The sequence below is a fragment of the Chiloscyllium plagiosum genome, unplaced genomic scaffold (assembly GCF_037043375.1).
Source record: "Chiloscyllium plagiosum isolate Xiang-an unplaced genomic scaffold, Cpla_swu_hap1 HiC_scaffold_10, whole genome shotgun sequence".
Lineage (NCBI taxonomy): Eukaryota > Metazoa > Chordata > Chondrichthyes > Orectolobiformes > Hemiscylliidae > Chiloscyllium > Chiloscyllium plagiosum.
Genome location: NW_028270148.1, coordinates 8,248,123 through 8,274,231, shown reverse-complemented (window position 1 = coordinate 8,274,231; position 26,109 = coordinate 8,248,123). Strand labels below are relative to the sequence as shown.

At 41.3% G+C, this 26,109-nt stretch overlaps 2 protein-coding genes across 25 annotated transcripts in view; both read left to right on the top strand.

Moving 5' to 3' along the window:
- Positions 1–26,109, top strand: part of LOC122548150 (myc target protein 1 homolog) — a 154,563-nt gene that overhangs the window by 26,595 nt on the left and 101,859 nt on the right. The gene's annotated exons all lie outside the window — the stretch shown is intronic.
- LOC148148901 (uncharacterized) overlaps positions 1–26,109 on the top strand; it is a 95,861-nt gene that overhangs the window by 18,969 nt on the left and 50,783 nt on the right. For 5 of the 24 annotated variants that reach the window (XM_087991070.1, XM_087991068.1, XM_087991072.1 and 2 more), the window contains exons 2-4: positions 18,715–18,832; positions 20,091–20,231; positions 23,685–23,810. In XM_087991070.1, the coding sequence (XP_087847196.1) occupies positions 18,715–18,832; positions 20,091–20,231; positions 23,685–23,810 (385 nt within the window). Of the gene's footprint in view, positions 1–4,149; positions 4,393–8,412; positions 9,165–12,078; positions 12,216–15,261; positions 15,421–18,020; positions 18,372–18,714; positions 18,833–20,090; positions 20,232–23,684; positions 23,811–26,109 lie in introns of those variants that run through there. The other 19 variants (XM_087991073.1, XM_087991084.1, XM_087991082.1 and 16 more) reach the window with 17 other exon arrangements.

Here is a 26,109-nt window from a genome sequence, read left to right as displayed (position 1 = left end):
CTGTGCAAAAGCATACAATGCAACATTGAAATCCTCGAGTCAGGGCATATAGAGAGAAACTGTTCCCACTACATGAAGGGTCAAGAATCAGAAGTGCACAGATGATTGGCAAAAGCAACATTGACAATACAAAGAAAGTTTTTCCAATGAAGTGATCAGGGATGCACAGTTTGAAAGGATGACTGAGGCTTTCAGAACCTAAACTTTCAAAAGAGGAGTTGGTCAAAGAGAAAATATTTATAGGGCAAGGGGCAAAGGGCAGAGAAGTGGAACCATCCAAGTTCCTTTTGCAGAGAACCAGTATAGACTCATTGGGCTGAATGACCTCCTTCTATACTGTAAGCATTCAATAATTCTATGCTAAGTATTGTAAAAATTAAGTGATTCTAATAGTTGCAGTGACAAGAAAAGCTCGCTTTCATAGAGCATCTGCCCTTATCTCCATATGAGCTAAAGTATCCCACATTAAATGAAGTGTGTTTCTCGAAGTGTAGTTAATGCAAAATTGTGAAAAACACAGCAGCTAATCTACACACAGCAAGTTCCCACAAACAACAATAAAATAATGATCAAAGAATCTTGTTTAGTAAGTTGACTAAGGCAAAAATATTGAGCAGGATGTTATGGAGAGATTCGCTGCTATTCTTCCTAAATTGCCACAGAATCCTTTGTGCCCAGCTCATATTTTCATCTGAACAACCTCCCTCCTGCAGAGTAGCACTCCTTCAATACCAATGCTCCTTCTAATTTTATTCCTTGCACACAGTCTGGTGATTACATTGCCTGGTACATTTCTGAGCTCTGTGAAGTTGTGAACCCATGCAGCTTAGAATAAACATTACCCAGTACTGCACAGAATATCATACTAAATACTGAGTGTCCAAAAAAATCGATTGGCACTATGGATGATGTCATGATTAAAAGTAACCTGAATCAAAATCCACTAAATGAAAGTCTCTCTCTGCTGGCTGTAAGATTCTGAGAGTAAATTCCATCTCATTTCCAACCAACCTGAGTTTGGAGCCTAATGCTCTCGTAGTGCTCTCTACATGATTTAGGTAAAAAGGAGAAATCATTTCACTACTGCAATGAAGAGCTTCTTTCTGAGCGTTGAAGTTATAGCATGTTGTTTGGCAGCCTACTTTGCATCTGACTCTGAATGAAGTAGAATCACAGAGCTGTACAGCACGGAAACAGACACTTCAGTCCAACTTGTCCATGCCGACCAGGTATCCTACTTTGATCTAGTCCTATTTGCCAGCATTTGGCCCATGTCCCTCTAAACCCTTCCTATTCATCCAGATATCTTTTAAATGTTGTAACTGTACCGGCCTCCACTACTTCATCTGGCAGCTTGTTCCATACATGCACCACCTGCTGCGAGAAAAAAGTGCCCCTTGCATTCCTTTTAAATCTTCCCATCTCACCTTAAAGCTATACCTTCAAGCTTTGGACTCCCCCATCCTGCAAAAAATACCATGACTATTCACTCTATCCATGCCTCTCATGATTTCATAAACTTTTATAAGGTCACTCCTCAGCCTCCAACACTCCAGGGAAAATAGCCCCAGCCTATTCAGCCTCTCCCTAATAGCTCAAACCCTCCAACTCTGGCAGCATCCTTGTAAATAATTTCTGCACCTTTTCGAGTTTAACAACATCTTTCCTATAGCAGGGAGACCAGAACTAAATGCAGTATTCCAAAAATGGCCTAACCAATGTCCTGCACAGCCGCAACATGCATCCCAACTCTTAAACTCAATGCTCTGACCAAAAAAGGCAAAAGTGCCAAACACCACCTGCGACTCCACTTTCAAAGAACTGTGCACCTGCACCCATAGGTCTCTTTGTTCGGCAATACTTCCCAGGATCCTGCCATTAAGTATATAAGTCCTGCCCTGATTAGTGGGTACCTGAAGACAAGATTGTTCTATGAATGAGCTAGTATCGGCATACTGAATCGAACAGCCTCCTCCTGTGCTGTCATCATTCCACAATACACCTGACCTAGCTGTATTCAAGAGAAGGAGCATTTGAGTGACATCTAAACCATGACAGGCCTAAGGCTGAGCATATTCTGCATGGTAATATGGAAAAAATCCTACTCTGCATGGAACTGAAACCTCAGTATAGTTGATTAGTATAAATGGGCAAAGAGGTAATACAGATGGAGTTTTACTCTGTATTCAACTTACGACAATTTGAAATGGGTATTGTGAAAAAATACCTTTACCCGCTGCACGAACTCTCAAAACCCAACTCTGAATCTAGAGAGAATGATAGAATGTCAGAGTTTTGTAGAAAAATTGATAGTAACTGGAACATTTTAAAGCTCATGAAGAATGTATCCCACCCTCAGGACACAGAATGTACATTTCTGCTCATTAAATGCTATTGAGATGAACATTGCAAGCCTCGGAAATGTGTTGCCACCAATAGAATTGGCATGTCACTTGACTAATCTATAACTGCTGAAAAAGGGGAGAGTTTTTAGATTACTTACAGTGTGGAAACAGGCCCTTCGGCCCAACAAGTCCACACCGACTCGCCGAAGCGTAACCCACCCAGACCCTTTCTCCTACATTTACCCCTTCACCTAACACTACGGGCAATTTAGCATGGCCAATTCACCTAACCCCTGCACATTTTTGGATTGTGGGAGGAAACCGGAGCACCCGGAGGAAACCCACGCAGACACGGGGAGAATGTGCAAACTCCACACAGAGAGTCGCCTGAGGCGGGAATTGAACCCGGGTCTCTGGCGCTGTGAAGCAGCAGTGCTAACCACTGTGCTACCATATTGTTAGCAGACTGGAGTCAAGTTAAGTCACCAGAGGCTGACCAGACCATAGAGTTGCTCTCTCATTAGAGAGGGAAAACAGGTGGTGATTTAACCTGAGGGCCATCATGCCTTAGGTAATGGGAGAGGTTGAGAAGGAGGATCCTTTATGGTAACTGCAGCTGGTGATGGGATTTGAAACGATGCTGTTCGCATCCCATTGGATTACAACTCAACCGTCCCTCGAGGAGGTGCATGATGCAAAAGTTGTCATACTATCTAAAACAAAGACAACTGCAAAGACAGCAACAACCACAGCTGGATCTCACTCCTTAACATCACAGACAAGGCATTTGCTCAAGTCTCTTTAACAGATCAGGAGCAGTGCAACTTTTCTACTGACAGATCTGCTCTGGACATAATCTTTCCCCTGTGCCAGCCAAAAGACAAGTGCAGGGAACAGAATATACTTCTTTACATACTTTCACAGATCTCACTAAGGAATTTGACATTATCCACAGGGTGGGACTCTGCATGATTTTGGGAAAAATTGACTCTTCGCCAAAACACCTCAGTCCCATCCGCGCTCTCCATGACATAATATACAGTTAGATCATTCCACTTCCAATAGTGTCAGAGTGAAGAATGGAGCGATGCATGCCTGCGGTCCATCATTTTCTTCTCCCAGCGCCTGACTTTTTCTGCCCCTCAGATGAAGGAGTCCACTTGCATGCCAGGTCAGAGGACAATCTCTATGGTCTTTTAAGACTGAAAGCAAAGACAAAAACATGTTACACTGATCAAAGATCTCATCTATACTGATGATGCCACACCAGCCACATGAAAACTCAACGGCAAATACTCATAGGCTGTCTTTCCCATTTTGAAAATTGTTCTCCACAAGTTTAAACATTCATGGGACAGGTGTTGCATCGTTAACCCTTATTACACCAAATAACACTCCAATGGAAGTGACGAGCATATATTGTTACCTCAAATCTACAATGACACACAGTCTGTTCCTTGGTGCAAGATATGAGACATACATTGGGAAAGCAGCTTCAGCCTTTGGACAACTCAAACCAAAGCACATGGGATAACATCATGTTAACTCTTAAGACTTTAAACTGATGATTTATGAAGCTTGGGCTCTCAGCACCTTGCTGCAATTGGATATTTACAGCTTTCAGTTTCCATCTTTGTTGTCTACCATATCTAATGGGTATATCCTGGCAGGACAAGTGACAAATATGGCAGTCCTCAGGACAGAGCTTACAAGTTTGCTAACGCTCATCAAGCAGAGATAGCCTTGTTAGTTCAGGCCCATTCACAGGCTGGAAGATAACTGCATACCCAAGTATCTCTGGTAAGGGGAAAGAACTGGGACTGGGCAATCAGTCAGAGCCAGCATTCGGTCAGAGACACAAAGTTCTGCTTCAAGGGTGTTTACATGTGCAATATGAAAACTTTGGACATCATCACATCTGGAGGTCACTAAATCAAGCTTGGAGGAAAATGGTGACACCTCATATGGGCTTGCATGTACAGCCTTCATGAACCAGTGATTACAGCCTGGAAAAAGATTTGCAATATTTGAAGGCTACGTGGAAAAGGTAAAGATACCACAATCCCACTACTGAGAGGGTCACCACACCACAGATGAGGCAGAAGGTTGGGTGGGAATTGAACCCATGCTTTTGGCATCACTCTGCATTATAAACTGGCCAGGCAAAAGTGAGGACTGCAGATGCTGGAAACCAGAGTTTAGATCAGATTGGTGCTGGAAAAGTACAGCAGGTCAGGCAGCATCCAAGGAGCAGGAAAATCGACGTTTCAGGCAAAAGCCCTTCATTGGGAATAGAGGCAGGGAGCCTTCAGGGTGGAGAGACAAATGGGGGGTTGGGGTTGGGGAGAAGGTAGCAAAGTGTACAATAGATGAATGGGGATGGGGATGAAGGTGATAGGTCAAAAGAGGAGGGTGGGGGAAGGTAGCAAAGAGTAAGAGCTTCAGGGCAGAGGAGATGACCTGGGGGTTGCAGCGAGAGAGAGACTCACTGAGATTCTTGTGGAGAGAGGAGGAGAACTTCTTCAAGGGAGGCATCCTTGCAAGAGGATTCGCAGTAAGGTTAAAATCAATTCGGCAAAACTGGCCATCCATTCCAACTGAGCAACCCCCAGTTTAACGTGGGGCACTTGTGACACACAAAAGGTGCAACATATGAAGACATATGAAGACACACCCAGCCGAAATGGATGGTTTGCTGCAGTTAAATGCGTGGCTACAGGGATGGTGCAGGAGGGAGGGATTCCGGAATTTGGATAACTGGGGTTATTTCTGGGGAAGGTGGGACCTCTATAAACAGGATGGTCTACACCTCAACCTGAGGGGCACCAGTATCCTTGGCGGGAGATTTGCTAGTGCTCTGGGGGTGGGGTGGGGGGTTTAAACTAACTCTGCAGGGGCATGGGAACCTAGACTGTAGCTTTAGGGTGCAGGACCTGGAGTGTAGGGAGGTTAGGAACATGGCGTCAATCTCAGAGGAGGGTGCCTGTAAACAGGATAGTGGCTTGAAGTGTGTATACTTCAATGCAAGAAGTATACGAAATAAGGTAGGTGAACTTGCAGCGTGGGTTGGTACCTGGGACTTCGATGTTGTGGCTATTACGGAGACATGGGTAGAATAGGGACAGGATTGGCTGTTGCAGGTTCCAGGATTTAAATGTTTTAGTAGGGCCAGAGGTGGGGGTAAAAGAGGGGAAGGTGTGGCATTGCTTGTCAAAAATCATATTACAGCGGTGGAAAGGACGATGGATGAAGACTCGCCATCTGAGGTAGTTTGGGCTGAAGTTAGGAATAGGAAAGGTGAGGTCACCCTGGTAGGAGTTTTTTACAAGCCTCCTAATAGTCCTAGAAACGTAGAAAAAAGGATTGCGAGGATGATTCAGGAGATGAGTGAAAGTAATAGGGTGGTTGTTATGGGGGACTTTAACTTTCTTGATATTGATTGGGAAAGCTATAGCTCTAGTTCGTTAGATGGGTCGGTGTTTGTCCAATGTGTGCAGGAGGGTTTCCTGACACAATATGTAGATAGGCCAACAAGAGGTGAGGCCACACTGGATTTGGTTCTGGGTAACAAACCAGGCCAGGTGTTAGAATTAGAGGGAGGTGAGCACTTTGAGGACAGTGACCACAATTCGGTGAGTTTTACTCTCGTGATGGAGAGGGATAAGTGTGCACTGCAGGGCAAGAGTTATAGCTGGGGGCAGGGAAATTATGATGCGGTGAGGCATGATTTAGGATGCGTGGCTTAGAAAAGTAGGCTTCAAGGCAAGGGCGTAATTGATATGTGGAGCTTGATAAGTATGTACCTGTCAGGAGGGGAGGAAAGGGTCGTGTGAGGGAGCCGTGGTTTAATAAGGAATTGGAATCCCTTGTTAAATGGAAGAGGGTCGCCTATGTAAAGATGAGGCGTGAAGGTTCAACTGGGGCGATTGAGAGTTATAAGGTAGCCAGAAAGGACCTGGAGAGAGATAAGAGCAGCAAGGAGGGGACATGAAAGGTCCTTAGTTGGTAGGATTAGGGAAATCCCTAAGGCTTTCTATAGGTATGTCAGGAATAAAAGAATGACTAGGGTAGGAATAGGTCCAGTCAAGGATAGTAGTGGGATGTTGCGTGTGGAGGCTGAAGAGATTGGGGAGACACTGAATGAATACTTTTCGTCAGTATTCACTCAGGAACAGGACATTGTTGCCGATGTTAATACTGAGTCACAGTTAAGTAGAATGAATGGCTTTGAGGTATGTAGGGAAGAGGTGTTAGAAATTCTGTAAAGGGTGAAAATAGATAAGTCCCCTGGGCCTGATGGCATTTATCCTAGGATTCTCTGGGAAGCAAAGGAGGAGATTGCTGAGTCATTGGCCTTGATTTTTATATCCTCGTTGTCTACAGGAGTAGTGCCAGAAGACTGGAGGCTAGCAAATGTGGTTCCCTTGTTCAAGAAGGGGAGTAGGGATAACCCTAGTAACTATAGGCCGGTGAGTCTCACTTCTGTTGTGGGCAAAGTCTTAGAGAGAATTGTAAGGGATAGGATTTATGAACATTTGGATAAGAATAATGTGATCAAGGATAGTCAGCATGGTTTTGTGAAGGGCAGGTCATGTCTCACAAACCTTATTGAATTATTGAGAAGGTGACTAAGGAGGTGGACGAGGGGAAAGTGGTAGATGTATATGGATTTTAGAAAGGCGTTTGATAAGGTTCCCCATGGTAGGCTACTTCAAAAATACGGAGGTATGGCATTGAGGGTGAGTTGGAGTTTTGGATTAGGAATTGGCTGGCTGGAAGAAGACAGAGGGTAGTAGTTGATGGTAAAGATTCATCTTGGAGTGCTGTTACTAGCGGTGTTCCGCAAGGATCTGTTTTGGGACCATTGCTGTTTGTCATTTTTTATAAATGACCTGGAGGAGGGGCTAGAAGGTTGGGTGAGCAAGTTTGCGGATGATACGAAAGTCGGAGGAGTTGTTGACAGTGAGGAAGGATGTGGCAGGTTACAGCGGGATATAGATAAGCTGCAGAACTGGGCAGAAAGATGGCAAATGGAGTTCAATGTAGCTAAGTGTGAGGTGATTCACCTTGGTAAGAGTAACAAAAAGATGGGGTACTGGGCTAATGGTCGGATATTGGTAGTGTGGATGAGCAGAGGGATCTTGGTGTCCATGTACACAGACCTTTGAAAGTTGCCACCAAGGTAAATAGTGCGGTGAAGAAGGCATATGGCGTACTGGCTTTTATTGGTAGAGGAATTAAGTTCCGGAGTCCTGAGGTCATGTTGCAGTTGTATAAGACTCTGGTGCAGCCGCATCTGGAGTATTGTGTGCAGTTTTGGTCGCCATACTATAGGAAGGATGTGGAGGCACTGGAATGGGTGCAGAGGAGGTTTACCAGGATGTTGCCTGGTATGGTAGGAAGATCATGTGAGGAAAGGCTGAGGCACTTGGGGTTGTTTTCATTGGAGAAAAGAAGGTTTAGGGGTGATTGATAGAGGTGTACAAGATGATTAGGGGTTTAGATTGGGTTGATCGTGAGAACCTTTTTCCACGTATGGAGTCAGCTATTACGAGGGTGCATAGCTTTAAATTAAGTGGGGGTAGGTATAGGACAGATGTTAGGAGTAGGTTCTTTACTCAGCGAGTCGTGAGTTCATGGAATGCCCTGCCAGTAGCAGTGGTGGACTCTCCCTCCTTATGGGCATTTAAGTGGGCATTGGATAGGCATATAGAGGATAGTGGGCTAGTGTAGGTTAGGTGGGCTTGGATCAGCGCAACTTTGAGGGTCAAAGGGCCTGTACTGCGCTGTATTCTTCTATGTTCTATGTTCTATGTCCATCACCCATTGAAGACGAACGGTTGCCAGATTGTAGAATAGTTGGTTGTCTTGAAGACCTCAGTTCAAACTCACTCATTTATGCTCAGCCAAGCAGTAAATTGCACAATTACTGTACTCCTGAAAGGGACCTGCATTTATTAAAGAAACTCTGCATTTCTATAGCATTTGTCAACATCTCAGGATAATTTATATCACAAAGTATATACTTAGTAATTTTCATAAATGCTTTAAAGTAATTTTTAATCACTGTTGTGGTGATGGAAATGCAGATCCAATTTACACACAGCAAGCTTCCGCGAATACCAATGTGATAATGATCAATAATCTGCTTTTTGCATATGTGTATGATGTAGCATGAAGGAGATATGTTGGCCCAGAAGCCTTAAGTTAAAGATTTATAGTCTTTTTCAAAATATTTTACATTTACCTGAGATGGGGATGAGGTCTTACATTAAAGCCCTATCCAAAGAGAAAAGCATTTCTGACAGTGCAACTTTCCTTCAGAAATGCTGTAAAACTAATTTCAGAGAAGTCAGTAAGATAATTGGACTCCTTCAACTTATTTCCCATTATGAACAAGAGAAGATGGTCCCTCTTCATGTTGGAGATCCGGAGCACAAGATTTGTAATTTTCAGAAGCAATTCACCACCAATTTGCAACTGGGTCTTCGTGGTTGTGAATAACACCTTGAAATCATGACACACTGCAAAGACAGGCAAGCATTCATGTAAATACCTTGCATTTTGGAGAATGTCCATCTGAACTTAGCTCACAATTTACTCACATAAGACTTTCTTTTGTATGAAGTTCTTGTCCATTGTTTTCAAACAAGCATTAGCCTGTTTATTTTAATAGGTTTAAATAAGTGGCCAACTTTGGTAAACTGGATTCTGGATCAGTGGTGCTGGAACAGCACAGCAGTTCAGGCAGCATCGGAGGAGCAGTCAAATCAGCACAGCAGTTTTGGCAGCATCCGAGGAGCAGTAAAATACTACCAGGTAAAGAGAAATCAATACAAATACATTCAGCATCTGTATTATTATGTCGTGCGGATGAGTGAAAATATAAATTGCTGTTTGCCATGAAGCCTGAAATTATTGCTGTCCCTTCTTACTATGCTCTAATATACTGACAAGACCTGCACATGGCAGAATGTTCTCAATTCATTGTTAGCCATAACCTACAAAATACATACTTTTAATTGTTTCTTTTTTTATTAAAGCCTTAATACATTTTGTTTCAATGGAATTGAACTTTGAGGAATTTTCTTTTTGTTCTTCAGTTTTGTAAGCGATGTTGATTTGTTCTACTCATTAAAAGGATGGAAATTAACCTGCTTTTGTAATTCTGTCTGCAACTGACTTATTGTATCTTCTTTCTTTAAAACATGGCCATAATCTTTAATGTTTTAACGACTCAATTGGGATGCAAATCACCTGCAGAGACATATTATCAAACGAACAGCCAAACAACTGACAGATCCCCATGCAGTAAAGGGAAGCAGCATATACCTTCATTTGTTTAGGGCATAACACACTTATCTAAACACAAAGAACATGGACATGCATTGTCAAGAAGCTGACAAGAATGGGAAGTAATCTAAGTTTGGGTGTAGTTGAGGTATAAATGCCAGCAGAGAACAGGAAAATAATTCAAAGGCCAATTCTTTCGGCACACAATATGTTGGATGAACTAAGAGAAAGTTTGCTTGACCTTCTGTAATCTGTTCAGCAATTACCACACTTCAGTCAGGAAGCTGTAATGATAAGCAGCGCTGGATCCCTGTGTCCAAACAGTTTGCCTTATAAATGCAACCTTGCAAGCAGATTACCTTTATATTCTGAAGTGACCCAAATATGTCCTAAAGAGACCAATGAAAGGGGAACCACAAGGGTTGAGCTAAGACAAAGTGAGGACTGCAGATGCTGGACATCTGAGTCGAAAGCTGTGATCCTGGAAAAAGACAACATGTCAAGCAACATCCAAGGAGCAGAACAGGCAACATTTCAAGTTTCAGCTCTCCATAGCTTATGCTTGAAACATCAACTCTCCAGCTCGTTGAATGCTGCCTGAATGGTTGTGCTTTTCCAACGCCACACTTTTGATCAGGCTGAGCATTGAATAAGGAGAGAGAACCTGTTTCCACTGGCAGGAGTTGAGATAGGTTGCAAAAGAATCAGATGGGAAATATAAGTCCTTTACGCAAAAGGGGAGATAGGCAGAAAGCACCAAACTACAAACAGTTATCTGAGGAAGGATTTAAAAGCTGTTGTTGTAGATATTATATTTAATTTGAAAAATTCAAAGTTTTGTGATTAAACATGATTTCTCTTTCAATTTACTGAATTTCTTTAACATTGTGAAATGCTGCTGATAAAGTAGAACTGGTAGATGTACTGTATTTAGATCTCTAGAATTCATTTGATTAGATGTCACAAAGTTGGTGAAAATTAAAAGCACTTGGCATGAGGAGAATATATAAACATGGGTAAAAGATTAACAAGCTAACAGAAAACTTAATAATGAGTAATTTTCTGGTTTGCAAGACATCATGACTGTCATGCCACAGGGATCAGTGCTGGGACCTAACTTGATCATTGATATAGATGAAGGGATGGAAGGTATGATTGCTAAATTGCTGATGATGCAACAGGCAGGTAGGAAAGTTAGTTGTGAAGATGATATAAAGCGCCTACCAAGGAATGTAGATAGGTTAAGTGACTGAGAGTGTTATTTAAAATAATACAGTAGAGTCCTGGACCATATAAATAGTGGTATAGGTTACAATATCAAGGAAGGTTTAACACAAGTAAAACTATCATTCTCCGATTGAACTGCTTTCTCATGAGAGACTGTCAGCTGGAAGCAATTTAACCTGGAGGGTTAACAAGGTTGAAACTTTATTGCTGGAACAGCACAGCAGGTCAGGCAGCATCCAGGGAACAGGAGATTCGACGTTTCGGGCACAGGCCCTTCTTCAGGAATGCTGAAGAAGGGCCTGTGCCCGAAACGTTGAATCTCCTGTTCCCTGGATGCTGCCTGACCTGCTGTGCTGTTCCAGCAATAAAGTTTCAACTTTGATCTCCAGCATCTGCAGACCTCACTTTCTCCTGGAGGGTTAACAAGCCTCAGTGGAGGGGGAAAGGTTGAGAAGGACAGCTAATCATGGTAACCTCAATCAGTGCAGGAATTGGACCATGTTGTTATCATTACTTTACAGTATAAACCAAACATCTAGCCAAATAAGCTAACCAACCCTCCTAGCTATAGTGACCCTGTATAAAACAGGGTATGATTTGGTCACAAGTGAAGTAGTGTCAAGTTCCAGGTAACACACTTAAAGAAGAATATGTACATGTTGGAGAGGGTGCAGAAAAGATTAAGGTGATTGGTACCAAAGTTGAGAATCGACTGCAGAAGCTGGGGTAGTCTCCATGGAGAAGTTAGGATTGGGAACAGATTTTAATGGGGTGTACTAAATCATAAGGAGTATCTACAGAGGACCCAGGGAGAAACTACATTATTGGAAGGATCAAGAATAAAGTGACACAGATTTAAGATGATTGATGAAAGAAGCTGTGAATATATGACAAAGACTTGTTTTAAAACAGTCAGTGGTTGGCATTTTGGAATGTCCCACCTGAAACTTTAGTGGCGATTAAATCATGTCAGTCGAAGAATTCAATCATTGTCTGAAGCAGAGGAATTTGTCAGAATACGAGAAAGGTGGGGCTGGGGTTGACACCAGGCTTCTGCAGAAAACCAGTACTAACAATGGGCTGAATGGCCTCATTCTGCACTGTAGGGATTCTACAATTCTGTAATTTCATATTCATTAATATAGAGCTTGTCATTGCACCTGCCTTCTGCTTATCACCCCTGATTTTCTTAATGATTGAAAATCTATCTCAGTCATAAACATAGTTAATGACCCAGCCTTGACAGCCCTCTGCAGAAAGGATTCCTCAGGATCACCAGCCTCTCAGAGAAGAAACTCCTCCTCATTTCTGTCTTAAATGGATGGCTCCTTACTCTGACATTACGCCAAGGTGAGTGCTAAAGTGTGTTAGTGAATGTGATTGCAATAAAGGGTACGGTGTGTTTCTCTGGCTGTTAATATATTCAAGCAGATGTCTGTGTAATGTGAATGGATAATTGTGATTTCAAACACCACTTAAGTCACATTGCTTCATGCTGCATTCCTTGGTATTTCTCTTGATGTGATCTCAATCATGATAAACTTTTACTTTCAACTGCTAGGGTCCACGAGGTTTGTTTCAATACATTGATTTGGTAGATGATATCTCTAACAGTGTAGCAACTTTTGCATGACCATCAAGATTGCAGGCTCAAATCTGGATGGAACTTGAATGAACAAAAGCTTCAGATTTTGGGAGTGAGAGTGCTACCGCTGAGCAGATGCTGACAAAAAAAATGCTTGAGACAAAAATATTGCTGTCATACCTTTATTACAATGAACAAATTAGGGAGGCAGTTGCATGACATAGTGCTTTTGATGACCTCAAGAAATCACCATTGTCTTCACTGCCCACAAAGCATGAAAGGTTCTGACCTGAAATGTCAACTCCTCTTCTCTTCTGATGATGCTTGACATGCTGTGTTTTTTCCAGCTTCACACTTTATCCATTCTTACAAAACATTGTCACTGTCATAATGGAGGAAAATACAAAAACAACAGGAGATCCCACAAATAGCAATAATACATTTTTTATTTTCAGTAATGGGAGGTTTAAACAAAGGAATGTGTTCTGGCTACCTATAGCAGTGCTTTAGTGATTCAGTGCAAATCTGCACTCTTATACATATTCTCATGCCCTCATTGATGAGCTCTTAATTTCATCCCATTTCAAACTATATGGTTGGATGGGGATTTATTCAAATTCCATCAAAAGCATGGGTAAGCTTACATTTGGTGGTGGTTATAGGGAATAGTGGGCAAAAGAGGAGAAAATTGGGTCCTCATCCAAACTGACTTTTAACTAAAACAATTCAGTTACATTGCTAAATCCATTAGATTTCTGTGTCAGACAAAACATCCATTTAATTACCAAGTATTTCTAGTTGCAAGATTGATCTTAAACTCTCAAATAAAGTCACTCTCAGAATTAGTGTGAGATATAAATCAACATCAGCTCTTGTTGCATTCTGAAGGGAGACATTTCTTAATTTCTGCAAGGCTTGACATAGTTATTCATTTAAGAGACTATTTATCCAAGATTATCCATCTCCAACCTTAAAAAGCAAAAAAACTGTAAATTCTTGGAAATCTGAAATAGCAACATATTGAAAATAAACATCAGGTCTTTTGTCTTTATTACAAATGCTTATCTTCCTACATTATGACTGTTGTTCATAGATTTCAATTATTTTATATAAGTAGCAACCAAACTCATTAAGGAGCAGAAGTAGACCATTTGGCCAAGTTAGTGTGCTCCACCATTTAATGAGGTCATGGCTGATCTAATCATCCTCATCTTCACTTTCCTGCATATCCCCATAACTTGCCTTACTGATTAAAAATCTTTAATTAGATCCCATCTGGAACTCAAATCCAGGTAACCATAATTCACTAAATGATCATTTAAATTGAAATCAGCAATACCTCACAAAACAAGATTCCTGATGAAGGGCTTATGCCTGAATTCTCCTCCTCGTCGGATACTTTTCCAGCACCACGCTTTCGACTCTGATTGCCAACATCTGCAGTCCTCACTTTCTATCAGTTGCTTTTAACCTTACTGTGAAGCCTCTTCCAAGGATGCCTACCTTGAAGAAGTTCTCCTCCTCTCTCTACAAGGATCTTAAGTGAGTCCCTCTCTCATTCCACCCCCCCGCCTCGAGGTCATCCCCTCTGCCATAAAGCAGATTCCTGATGAAGGGCTTCTGCCCGAAACGTCGATTCTCCTGCTCCTCAGATGCTGCCTGACCGACTGTGCTTTTCCAGCATTAAACACTTGACTCAATACCTCACACAAGGCAATTCAGAAAATGGATAAAATGGATTTCCTAAGATTGAATCAATCCTTATCAAGTTAAATAATCTCCACAGTGCAAGTGTCAAAAATCTTAACTGCCCTCATTACACTTTGCGAGCAAGTTAATTTCAGGACTGCAGTGTTTCAGTGTAAAAGCCATCACTGGCTTTCAGGATTAATTAGGAATAGGCAACAATTCCAAGTCAAAAAAGGTGGTGCTGGAAAAGCACAGCAGGTCAGGCAGCATCCAAGGAGCAGGAGACTCGATGTTTTGGACATAAGCCCTTCATCAAGAATAGACAACAATTGTAGACTTTGAAAAAGACACATCCATACTAAAAATTATTTTTCTTTTAAGTTATCCCAGATATCTCTAAAGATTTAATTTACCGAGATTCTCACTTTCAAGTGGTTCTTAAAAAGGTTTTGTGATCTGAATTTGATTGGGATATGACTCACTCCCTGGTGTCCAACAGGCTTTTTCTCATCAGAACTAAGTGTTATCAACTTAGTTTCAAAATGATCCAGAACAAGTTGACCTAATACAATACACAGTGACATTCGTTAGAACATGGAAACTTAATAAATATGAGAAAGCTTTACTAACATTTTAAAGTTGAATTTCTATATCAACTGCGCAGATGATGGTTAGTCCAAATATTGTTAGAACTCCCTCACGATCTGGGCACCTTCACTTTAATACCACCACCAAATACTAAAATACTACAGAAAGTTAAAGATCACTTAATTCATTCAGTTCCAAATACGCCAAGTGTACTCTTAATTAGGGAAGCAGAAAATTAAAGACACATGAATCAAAATACATTATTTAATCAGCTTTCAATGCAGCTCACGAGAACACATTCAACTTCCGTTTGATGATCTGTTGCACTCAGTTCGAACTGGGTGAGTCAAACAAAAATGTTAACAAAAGAAAAACAAATGCCTGCACTCCGTAACAAAATCGGAAGATTTTATTTTAAATGAATGTTCTCACAAACTAGAGAACAAAAGATAAATTCCTTCAATGCGTTTGATTGTTAAGTTCAAACATAAAAGAAACATTATTCAAAACAGATGTTTTTGTGTCTGACTTAAGGGTGAATGTGTTGACAAAAGAGCAAAGAAGATTTCGTGCATGTCAACTCATTAATCAGCTGCTGGTTCCTATTGAAAACATTCGCTGAGTTTGGATCACGATTATTAGCTTTCCCCTTTGGAACAAATGGTGCATGAACCCAGGCCTCCTGTTTCAAAGGTAGGGATTTTGCCACTGCACCACAAAAGCTCAACACAAATCTAATACATTATTTAATCAGTTTTCAATGCAACTAATCAACCTGTCAGAGATGTTATTACACCTTTGGAGCTGCTGGGACTTGAATTTACGCTTCCTGGCTCAAAAGTAGGGACACTATCACTGTTTCACAGGAGCCCTCCTCAACACAATTTATTTTGTGACACACTATAGTCGTCCAATCTAGCAGCTAAGCCATTGGAGGAAAATCACAACGCAATCCAGATAGATGCTTTGAAGCAATCTGTTCAAATGGGTTATGACATGCTTCGAGAGCAGGTGGCGCTTTACCCAGGCTTTCAGGACCAGAGGTAGTTACACTAACACTGTGCCATTCAACCCTTAAAGCGATCTAGATATTTTCTAATGGACCTGTTCAGAGATGCTAATCCACACCTCTGGGGCAGGTAGGACTTGCACCCAGGCCACTTGGTCTAGAGGTAAACACAATCTAGATTTTTTTTATTACCCAGAAGAGCTATCACGCACAACTGAGCTGCTTTTCCACCACCAAATTACCATGGCTTTCTTTTATCATTAACTATCACCAGTAATCAGCCATCTGGCCAGTTAGATATCTACAAACAAAGCCCACTAAAACGCAATCTAAATGGTCTGATTTGGGAATGGGATCCAGGTAACCGACCATTTTCTCATATTGAATTCAGTGAATTGTCAGATTAACAGGATTACCTTATTAGAACCCCACCTATAGCATCCCTGGGGTTCTCTTGCTGTACAGTAGTAGTGTCTCTATCCCGAGATCGAGAGACCTGAATTCGAGTTCCACGTGCTCCAGGTGTATATAAGAGCACTTCTGCTCCGGAACAAAAACGTTTTTGTTTTAATTCCCAGGTATCCCTAACCCAACCAAACCTTTGTTAAATCGTAGCCCATAACTTGCAATTAGGTATCCATTGATTAACGAATTGAACAGATTTGTTGAGTTACGATTGTAATTTACTCTCGAGTATCCAACGTTTCCTCCATAGAGGCCATCTATGACATATTCCATTAATTTTCAAAATGTTCCCAGAGAATACTTACTGAGCATTCAATTAATCTGGAATTCATCTAAATTCCACACCACTTCGTTTCTGGATATGAATGATTCTACACGCAAATTCTCTTGAATTCCTTGAGTAAACTAATCCTAAATTTGCCTCCTCCATGTAAGTAATCTGAAGAAATGTCGTGCATGTTTCCCGGAATAATGTTGTACCCAGCCATTTAATGTCGTTGTTGTGACACAAGTTCCCTTACGTTTACTGCCTTCTACCATCCCCTCAGTTCTGGGTCTGTTTTTACACAGAAGAGATTCGGGAGTCTCGCTTCTACTGTCACTCAACATTGTGAACCGACAGGTTATAATATGTCTTTATGAAATAGATATTACTTGAACCTCGGCCTCGGAACTTCAGAGATAGAGACACTACCACTGCCCCACTATCAACCAACCATTGACTGTTTTGAACGCAAACTCTCTGAACTCTTCGATTAGATTCTGCTGCAGTCGCCGCTTCCATTAATCCATACATAAACTTTGTGAACCCTTCATTAGATTACCTTTGCTAACCCACCCATGGTATCGACAGGCTCTTCCTAAACTGTCACTTAATACATTCAAACCATTGACTGAATTGCAATTGCACGCAAACCGATTATACCGAGACAGTTTACAATTGGGATTAATTTTCCCTTTTGTCTTAGTTTGTTGGTACAAAAAAGTAATCTTTTGATTAATAATTTCATCGCTGACAAGGTAATGTGCCATGTATAAATTCCTAATATCATATTCTACCAAAATTGATACAGACATATACAGTCGTGTGTATCTATTCTGCATCTCATGCCACGGCAATTGGAGGTGGGGAAGAAATATCATTAAGTACAAAATCTAAATTTGCAAAATTCTAATGTCCAGGTCATGTTCAATTGCTCGAATTATTGTATTTGGGTGTTTTTTAGCTATTCATCAGTTGTACAGACAATTCAGCCATATCTAAATAGATTTATAAAAGCGATTTGTTTTTTCATGACGTGGAAAGACTGAGACTGTTCCTGTTCATTCGAGGTTAAGGGGAAATTTAATAGAGGGATTGAAAATGAAGAGGGCATGAGAAGAGACTGTGACCAATGGGTCAGTAACCAAAAGGTACAAATTTAAGATAATTGGCAAAAGATCCAAAGGAAACATTAACACTTTATAGAGGGAGTGAGATGTGATTGAGATACACAACTTTGAAACGTTTTTTTCAAAAAGAACTAGATCATTAGTTGTAGGAGCGAAATTTGTGGGGTTAAGATATTGGTTAGTTTTAATAGAAAGGCATTGTGATGTCTCCTTCCGTGCTGTAAGATTCTATCCGGTAGGGGGGTGGGGACTGTTGAAACATGCACATTTCTAATGGAGGGACATTAGAAGTCGGAGAAAGTTTGGAATTTGACGCTGAACATTTCAATATACAGAAGAGATCAGGCTCTGGAGATGACCACGCATTACAAGCACCTCCCACGATAAGTTGTTAAACCGGCTTTGACTACGTGTTCTCATTCCATAGGGAATGCCGATGACGTCCTTGTGTATGTATTTTGTCCTTTTTTTCTTTGGAACTGAAGCGTGACTGCTCCACGTGGACGGTGACTTGCTCTGTCGTATAAAACCCACAAGTTTCTGAGTGTTGGATATCAGAGTTCCAGTCCTGGGACTTGAAGAGAACTAGGAGATCTCGACTTTACTGCGAGAAAGAGAGAGAGACAGAGAGCTAAAGAAATTGTCAGAGGATCAGAAACAGACGCAAACAACTGAAAGAGATCGTTTGTGCTTAAGTTTCACGTTGTCCAATTCAGCACCAAGGGCAGCGACCAAACCTCCAACTACATCCTAAAGCAACAATGTAATGCACTATCTGGTAAGCCTTTCAACTGGCTTTCGGTCGATAAATTTGTTTCTGGAAAATGCAAAACTGCATCATTTTTAACAGTGTACTTTCCCATGTATTTCCAGACGAATTGATAGTTATTGTGCGTGTGTGTGTGAGAGAGAGAATGAGAGAAATGGGTTTGAGAGATAATAGATTAGAATTTCGAGTCGAGTATGTCTTATTTCCAAGAAAGATTGAAGGGCGAACTTTGATCCTTTTATTCCGTCACCCCACATTCCCCCCAAAGTGGACTTCCCTAATTTTTCAGCCAGGACACAGGTCGGAACCCATTCAGCCGAGTGAGGTAACGCCTTTTTGTGTTGGATTTCAGGACCCGACGCAATGATGATCCGGCTCAGCTCCCACTTCCTGACGCTTTTCGCTCTTCTGAATGTGTTCTGCTCCCGCACATCGGGGTTCGCGGCCCTCGGAACCTACTCCCACCTGGGGTAAGTTCACTCCCCCCTTTCTCTCCAGCTTCCAAAGGCACTCAATTCCATTTCGCCGAGCTGGAAGTTTTTGTTGCAAACGTTTCGTCCCCTGTCTAGGTGACATCCTCAGTGCTTGGGAGCCTCCTGTGAAGCGCTTCTGTGGTGTCTCCTCCGGCATTTATAGTGGCCTGTCCCTGCAGCTTCCGGTTGTCAGTTTCAGCTGTCCGCTGTAGTGGCCGGTATATTGGGTCCAGGTCGATGTGTTTGTTGATGCAGTTTGTGGATGAGTGCCATGCTCTAGGAACAGAACCACAGCAAAATTGTACACATTTCAAGGGAAAGCTAGATCTGTGTGGCGGGGGTGGGGGTGGGTGGAGTGGGAAAGAGTCACTGGGAGAATGAGGTGATGAGGTCGGAAAGCGGAGACGTCAACATGGATCAATGTTACGATGAATAACCTGTTTATGAGCTGCAGATGTTATAACACTCCTACAAAAACCACAAGTCGCCTTAGACTACACTCTGCAGATTGAATGGGGAGTGTGCAATCTGAGATTCCCTCCCAACTCTTTCCAGTGGACTATCCTGGATTTCAATATCAATGTAACATTACGTATGGCACACACTGGATAGTAACGCTGAATAATTCCCCGACTGAGGAGAAAGTGAGGTCTGCAGATGCTGGAGATCAGAGCTGAAAATGTGTTGCTGGAAAAGCGCAGCAGGTCAGGCAGCATCCAGGGAACAGGAGAATCGACGTTTCGGGCATAAGCCCTTCTTCACCCGACTGTCCCGGGTGAAGAGGAGGGCATCCATCCGATTGAGATTTTCGCTGTTTATTGCGAACGGCTTCCTTTAGTCTGTCCCGATTGCTGTTGGAGTAGAAGTGCAGTGATCCTGTGTTGGGCCACGATTAGGTAATTCGAGGTTTGTCCTAATCGGTACGTAGGGGAAATCGTCTGGAAAACTTCAACGATAAAGTAACCAGTGCCTACAGATAGTGACAAAATCACTTGTGCCTCAAATTGCGTACATATCACCCTTTTATACAATTAGTTTCTGTTATTTTGATACTTTCCATAGTTTGGATTGTCGCCATATTTGGTTCTGTCTATGCTGCTTGTCTGCACTGTGGCCACTGAGTTACACCAACACATTGTGAGCCAGCCTTATGCTGTTTATAATCAGACCCATGCTAATTCGTAATCTGACGCCAGTGATGGCTCCATCAAGGCTGACTATAGTTGGACTGACTTTATTTACCTCTGACCTTCAGGCTGCGAAATGCTGTTGGTTTCGATGGACAGTCCAGTGAGGATCAGTCACAATCACCAGTGACAGCTGATAGTGACATTTACCAAAACCCATTGTCAGACAGAGACAAAGTCTATTACCAGTTGTCCGCAAGCATGCCAAGGTGAGAGAATTACATTGCCAATCCTGCATATTTAAACAAAAAACATTCAGAACTGCTCACTATATTGGTCCAGCACAATGATCTACATTAAAACTTAGGAAAAAAAGAACAGGTGCAGGTCATTCACACCTTAGAGCCTGTTCCACGTTCAAACTCAATTTGCGATTGATCTGGTTGCAGCCTTATTGCTCTTGTCTAATTTCCCTCCCCAGCCCTATAACCCTTGACTCCTTTTTGATTTTAAAAAGAAAATCTGTTAGAGCAGATTTGAACATATTCAGTAACTTTGCCTTCAATGCTCATAGGAAGAGAATTCCCAAGAGGTGCAACTGAGAGCAGAATTATCTCCTCATTTCTATCTTAAATGAAATACATTTTATTTATGAACTGTGCCCACTGTTCGATTCTTTCCTCTCCCAAGAAGCGCCTCAGAATCTCTTCCAAGAAGATTGCCTCCCTTTCTGCTGACATCCAGAGTACAGGCCCAACCTTTATGCCTAAGGCAATCTCTTACTCCCATTACTGTTGAGCACATGACTTCTCAGTAGCCATACTGTTTCGGCAAGTGCTGGTGTGTGTTTGAATGGTTTATAAATAAGAAACAATTGCAAGGGAAGAGTAGTTGATGTTGGGGGGCAAAGTCCAGAGAACCCTTCCTTTCAGAGACTGATCCAACAGTTCTGCACAAATTGTCCAATAGTTTTGTAATTAATCATTTATTTTCATAAATCTCTCAAAAGTCCCCTATATCAAAACTGTCTGTGTGGTTCTTTCCATTCCTCCAGAGCAAAACGACATTCAGACGCAATTTTCACCAATGACTACAGCAAACTGGTTGGTGAAATAGCTGCTAGAAAACATCTGGAATCACTGATGGGGAAAAGATACATGGATGCTTGGGGGCAGTGGGGAGTTGCATGGCAGGGACACACTGGGTGTGGGCAGGGGCTCAGCATTGGAGAACATGGAAGATTTTGGGACTTCAAACTGCATCTGAATGTGATTGAACTTTACAATCATGAAATGTATAAACAAGAGCATCAACGTCAATCAATCCCCCCTCAATCAACACTAGAGCAATGAGTTGGGGAATGCATCGCCTTTCTAAATCTGTTAAATAATAAGATAGTTTAAAGTGATGAGCGAACTACCCCTCAGTAACGTTCACATACAATTGATAACATTTTTACAAGTGACACTAGAAACTGGACATTGTTACACCAAATAGAAAAATGCCCTTTTCCATTATAGGGAGAGGAGAAATGTTTTGGCTGCAATTGACAATAAATTGTCAGTGGTCATAAAAACAAATATAAACCCAACTGATGGTGTGGTGGGGATTGAGCATGCACACACTGGAGAAAGAAAAGATTGGCTGTTTAACAGGAAATGGAGAGTGGACATAAATGGGTCTTTTCAGGTTGGTAAGATGAAATAAGCGGAAGGCCATAGGAATTGATGGAACCTCAAATACTTACAAATTATGCAAATAACTTGGATGAAGGAATGTAAGTTATGATTAACAAATCTGATGTTGGTACAAAGATAACTTGGAAAGTAAGTTGTGAAGAGGACATAAAGCAGCTGCAAAAAAAAAGGTTGTGAGTCTACAAAGATGTGGCAGATGAATATAATGTGGGAAATGTGAAATTATCCAATTCAGCAGGAAGAATAAAAAAGCAACATATTCTCTCAATGGTGAAACATTACAGTTTTCTACCATGGAGGTGTCTTAGTACATGAATCACACAAATACTGGTATACAGATAGCTACAGTAAGTGAATAGGAAAGCTAGCAATGTTATTCTTTACTGTGAGGGGAATAGAAAAGTGCATAGTATTGATCACTTTATATAAGGCATCATGTAAATTCATTGGAAGCAGTTCAGAGAAGGTTTACCAGACTAATAAGTAATAATATGTAATGAGTGGTTTATCTTACAAGGAAAAGTTGCATATTCTAGACTTGAATCTGTTAGACTTTGAGAGCATGAGTTGAATTGATTGAAACATAAAATCCTGAGGGTCTTGACAGGGTGAATGTGGAGAGGACATTTCCTTTCATGCAAGAATCAAGAACTAGGGGATACTGTTTTAAATTCAAAGTCCTAGCAGATTTGTCAGACTGAGGTGGATAGATTCTAATTAAGCAAGGAGGTGAAAAGTTATCAGCTGTAAATGGGAATATGGGGCTTGAGGTTACAATCAGATCAGCCATGACCTTGCTGAATGGTGGAGGAGACTCAAGGGCTGAATGGTCAACTCCTTATTGTATGTGTTTTACTCACTATGTTAGGGAGCAAGTTAGTTGAATTGTTCAAAATTATGAAGGTTTTTAAAAGCTTAAGAGTGAAGAAACCGTTTGATGGAAGGTTTGATAACCAAAGTGCACCAGTTTAAGGTAATTGGAAAATATGGTTTCTCATGTGCTGCAGATTGTCCTGATCCAGCATATGCTACGGAATATGAAGGATTCCATACTGACTTTCAAAAAGAAAGCATAAAAAAGATGCAGGATGATAGAGATAGAGTGGGGCAATTAGATAGCCCTTTGAAAGATAGTCTAGCGTTGGCTGAATGGTCTCTGTCTGTGATGTCAGACTCTATGACTCAGTGTTTTGATATGGCAACTGTATTGATGAATATTTCCACAAATTTTTAATTTTAATTGAATCTAAAGGGTGTTCCATTTGAACAAAGATCAAGAGTAAGCCACTTGAGAAAGTCTCTTCAAGCCTGCTCTGCCATTTTATAAGATCATGGTTGATCTGGTTTTAACTCAACTCTGTATTCCTACACATCATCAATAACCTTTCATCCCCTGGCTAATTAAGCATTGATCTACCTCTGCCTTCAGAATGTTTGAAGACTCTGCATCCATTGCCCTTTAAGGAATTGAATTCCAAAGACTCCTAATCTTCTTAGAGGAAAAATATGTCCCCTCATCTGTCTTAGCTGAGCAACACCCTATTTTAAAACTATTACTCCCAGTTCCACCTGACAAGAGGAAACTCCTTTCAATGTTCAACTGGTCAAGTCACCTTAAGATCGTTTATGTTTCAACTAAGTCAGTACTGACTCTTTCTCCAGAGGATACAGATCTAGCCGATTTAACTTTTCCTCCAAAGCAACCTACTCATTCTAGGTCTTAGTCTAGTAAACCTTTTCTGAGCTGCTTCCAATGCATTAGCATCCTTAAGCACCCTGACTAGCACTGGACCCAATACTCTAGATGTGATCCTACCAATGCTCTGTATAACTGAAGCATAATCTCCTTTCCATTCCGAATTTAGTCATGGTTTCAGACACTTAACGGAAGAATTCTAATGGAGACGTTTTATCATGTATAATGTACAGCTGAGGTCGGGGAGCAGGCATATTGAATTTTTTAACTGAACCATGTGCTTGGCCTGAACATTTTAGACTGAAGATGCTTTTGTTTCTGATAACCAGAACCCAGGATGAGCTGAACGCAAGCAAACGTCACATGGATGCTACTTTCCACAAAATGTTGAGGGATCTTATGATGATGGAGCAAGCTACAGAATTTATCAGACGTTTACTATATGACGAGACAAGGTACTTTAAATAAATTTGGAGTAATGTCAAGATTATAGAATACATAACACAGAACAATTCAGCAGAGAACAGGCCCTTCAGCCCTCGATGTTGCGCCAACCTGTGAACTATTCTCAACTCGTCCCCTACACTATCCCAAAATCATCCATGTGCTTATCTGAGGATTGTTTAAATCTCCCTAATGTGGTTGAGTTGACTACATTAGCAGGTAGGGCATTCCACGCCCTTACCACTCTCTGCGTAAAGAACCTGCCTCTGACATCTCTCTTAAATCTATCATCCCTCAATTTGTTGTGATGCCCCCTTGTACACACTGAAGTAATCATCCTAGGAAAAAGACTTTCACTGTCTACCCTATCTAATCCTCTGATCATCTTGTATGTCTCTATCAAATCCCCTCTTAGCCTTCTTCTTGCCAATTAGAACAGGTTCAAGTCGCTCAGCTTTTCCTCATAAGACCTTCCCTCCAGACCAGGCAAAATCCTGGTAAATCTCCTTTGCATCTTTTCCAATGCTTCCACATCCTTCCCAAAATATCGGGATCAGAACTGTACACAATATTCCAAGTGAAGCCGCATCATCATTTTGTATAGTTGCAGCATGATATTGCAGCTCCGGAATTCACTCCCTCTACGAATGAAACCTAACACACCATATGCCTTCTTAACAGTACTATCCTCCTGGGTTTAACGTTTAGGGATCTATGTATATGGACTCCAAGATTCCTCTGCACATGCAGACGACCAAGAATCTTTCCATTGACCCAGTACTCTGCCTTGCTGTTATTCTTCCCAAAGTGCATCACCTCACATTTAGCTGCATTGAACTCCATTTGCCACCTCTCAACCCAATTCTGCAGTTTATCCAAGTCCCCCTGCAACCTGTAACACTTTTCCACACTGTCCACTACTCCACCAACTTTAGTGTCGTCTGCAAATTTACGAATTCATCCACCTAAGTCATTTATAAAAAAGCCAAAGGTTCTGCTATCTCCTCCCTACCTTCCCAGGGAATCCTCGGATAAATTCCATCTGGCCCAGGGCATTGTCTACTTTCACTCCTTCTAGAATTGATAACACCTGGTCGTAACTAACCTAGATCCTTTCTAGTCTAATATCTCATACCTCATTCTTCTCCTCTACAATATTCCCCTTTTGCTTAGTGAAAATGACGAGAATGTGCCTCAAGAGTCCGTAAGCCCAGATCTACACTGGTACTGATGTTTTTCAATGCAAATCTGTCCTGAGTATGCATGGCATAAAAATTGTGTTGAGAAACAACCAAGACACAGGTTACTTGATCTAACCCAATATGTGTTTGCCCTGTACACAGTGTATCCAACAATATATTCAATTTCTCAACTTAAACACTCATAATCTCTGCTTTTGTCAGGTCCTTGGTTGTTGCATTACATAGCCTTGCAAAACCAGATGTAGTCTCTCTATCCAAAGCCTCTCATATTCAATTCAACATGTAAGACATGGTTCAATGGAGTGTTGAAGGGATGCTACACTGTTAGGCGTTCTGTCATTTAATATCCCCAGATAGATGTAAAGATCCACTGACCCTATATGAAAATGGTGAGGGATTTCTCTGTGCCTTGACCAATATTTCTCCTTCAACCAGCATTCATTATCTCACTGCTGCTAGTGGGTCCGTGGTATTGGAAATTGATAAACATATCTTTCCTTATATTAGTACTTCATCTTAAAGCTACTTAATTGGCTGTGAAGTCCTTTGGAAGGTCTTGAGTTTGTGAAAGGTGGGAAGTAAAAACATGCTCTTCCTAGTTGTTTCATACATGTTTGTCAGTGGCACTACCATTCATTACTATCCCTGTAGAGACCAACAACCTTAAAACAATTCACCCTTTCCGTTAATAGTAAAAAGGGTGATAAACACTTTTTCATATTTTAAGATATTTCTCTGTAACAATCAGGCTAAAAGCGTTATCAGCTAAACACTATTATTGTAGTAAACTTATACTGTCAACTACAGAACAGAAAATTTCACCTTTACTGACGACAAAAAAAAATTCACTTCACAACTACACATAACTCTGCCCTTAAGTAGGCAATCAGTTTTCCCAGATCCAGACCGAAATTGATCCTTAGCTTGCAAATGCTTGTTTCCTTTGCTTACTTTTATTTCTCAGCCAGGTACCTTTTTAACCCAAGAACTATCTTTTATGATTACTTTTCCTGGAGGTTCTCCATCTGGCATAGGCTAGGCAAATCTTCCATCCTTGTTGCAAATCCTTCATACATTGTTCCTTTCAATCTGAGCATGAGCACCACTC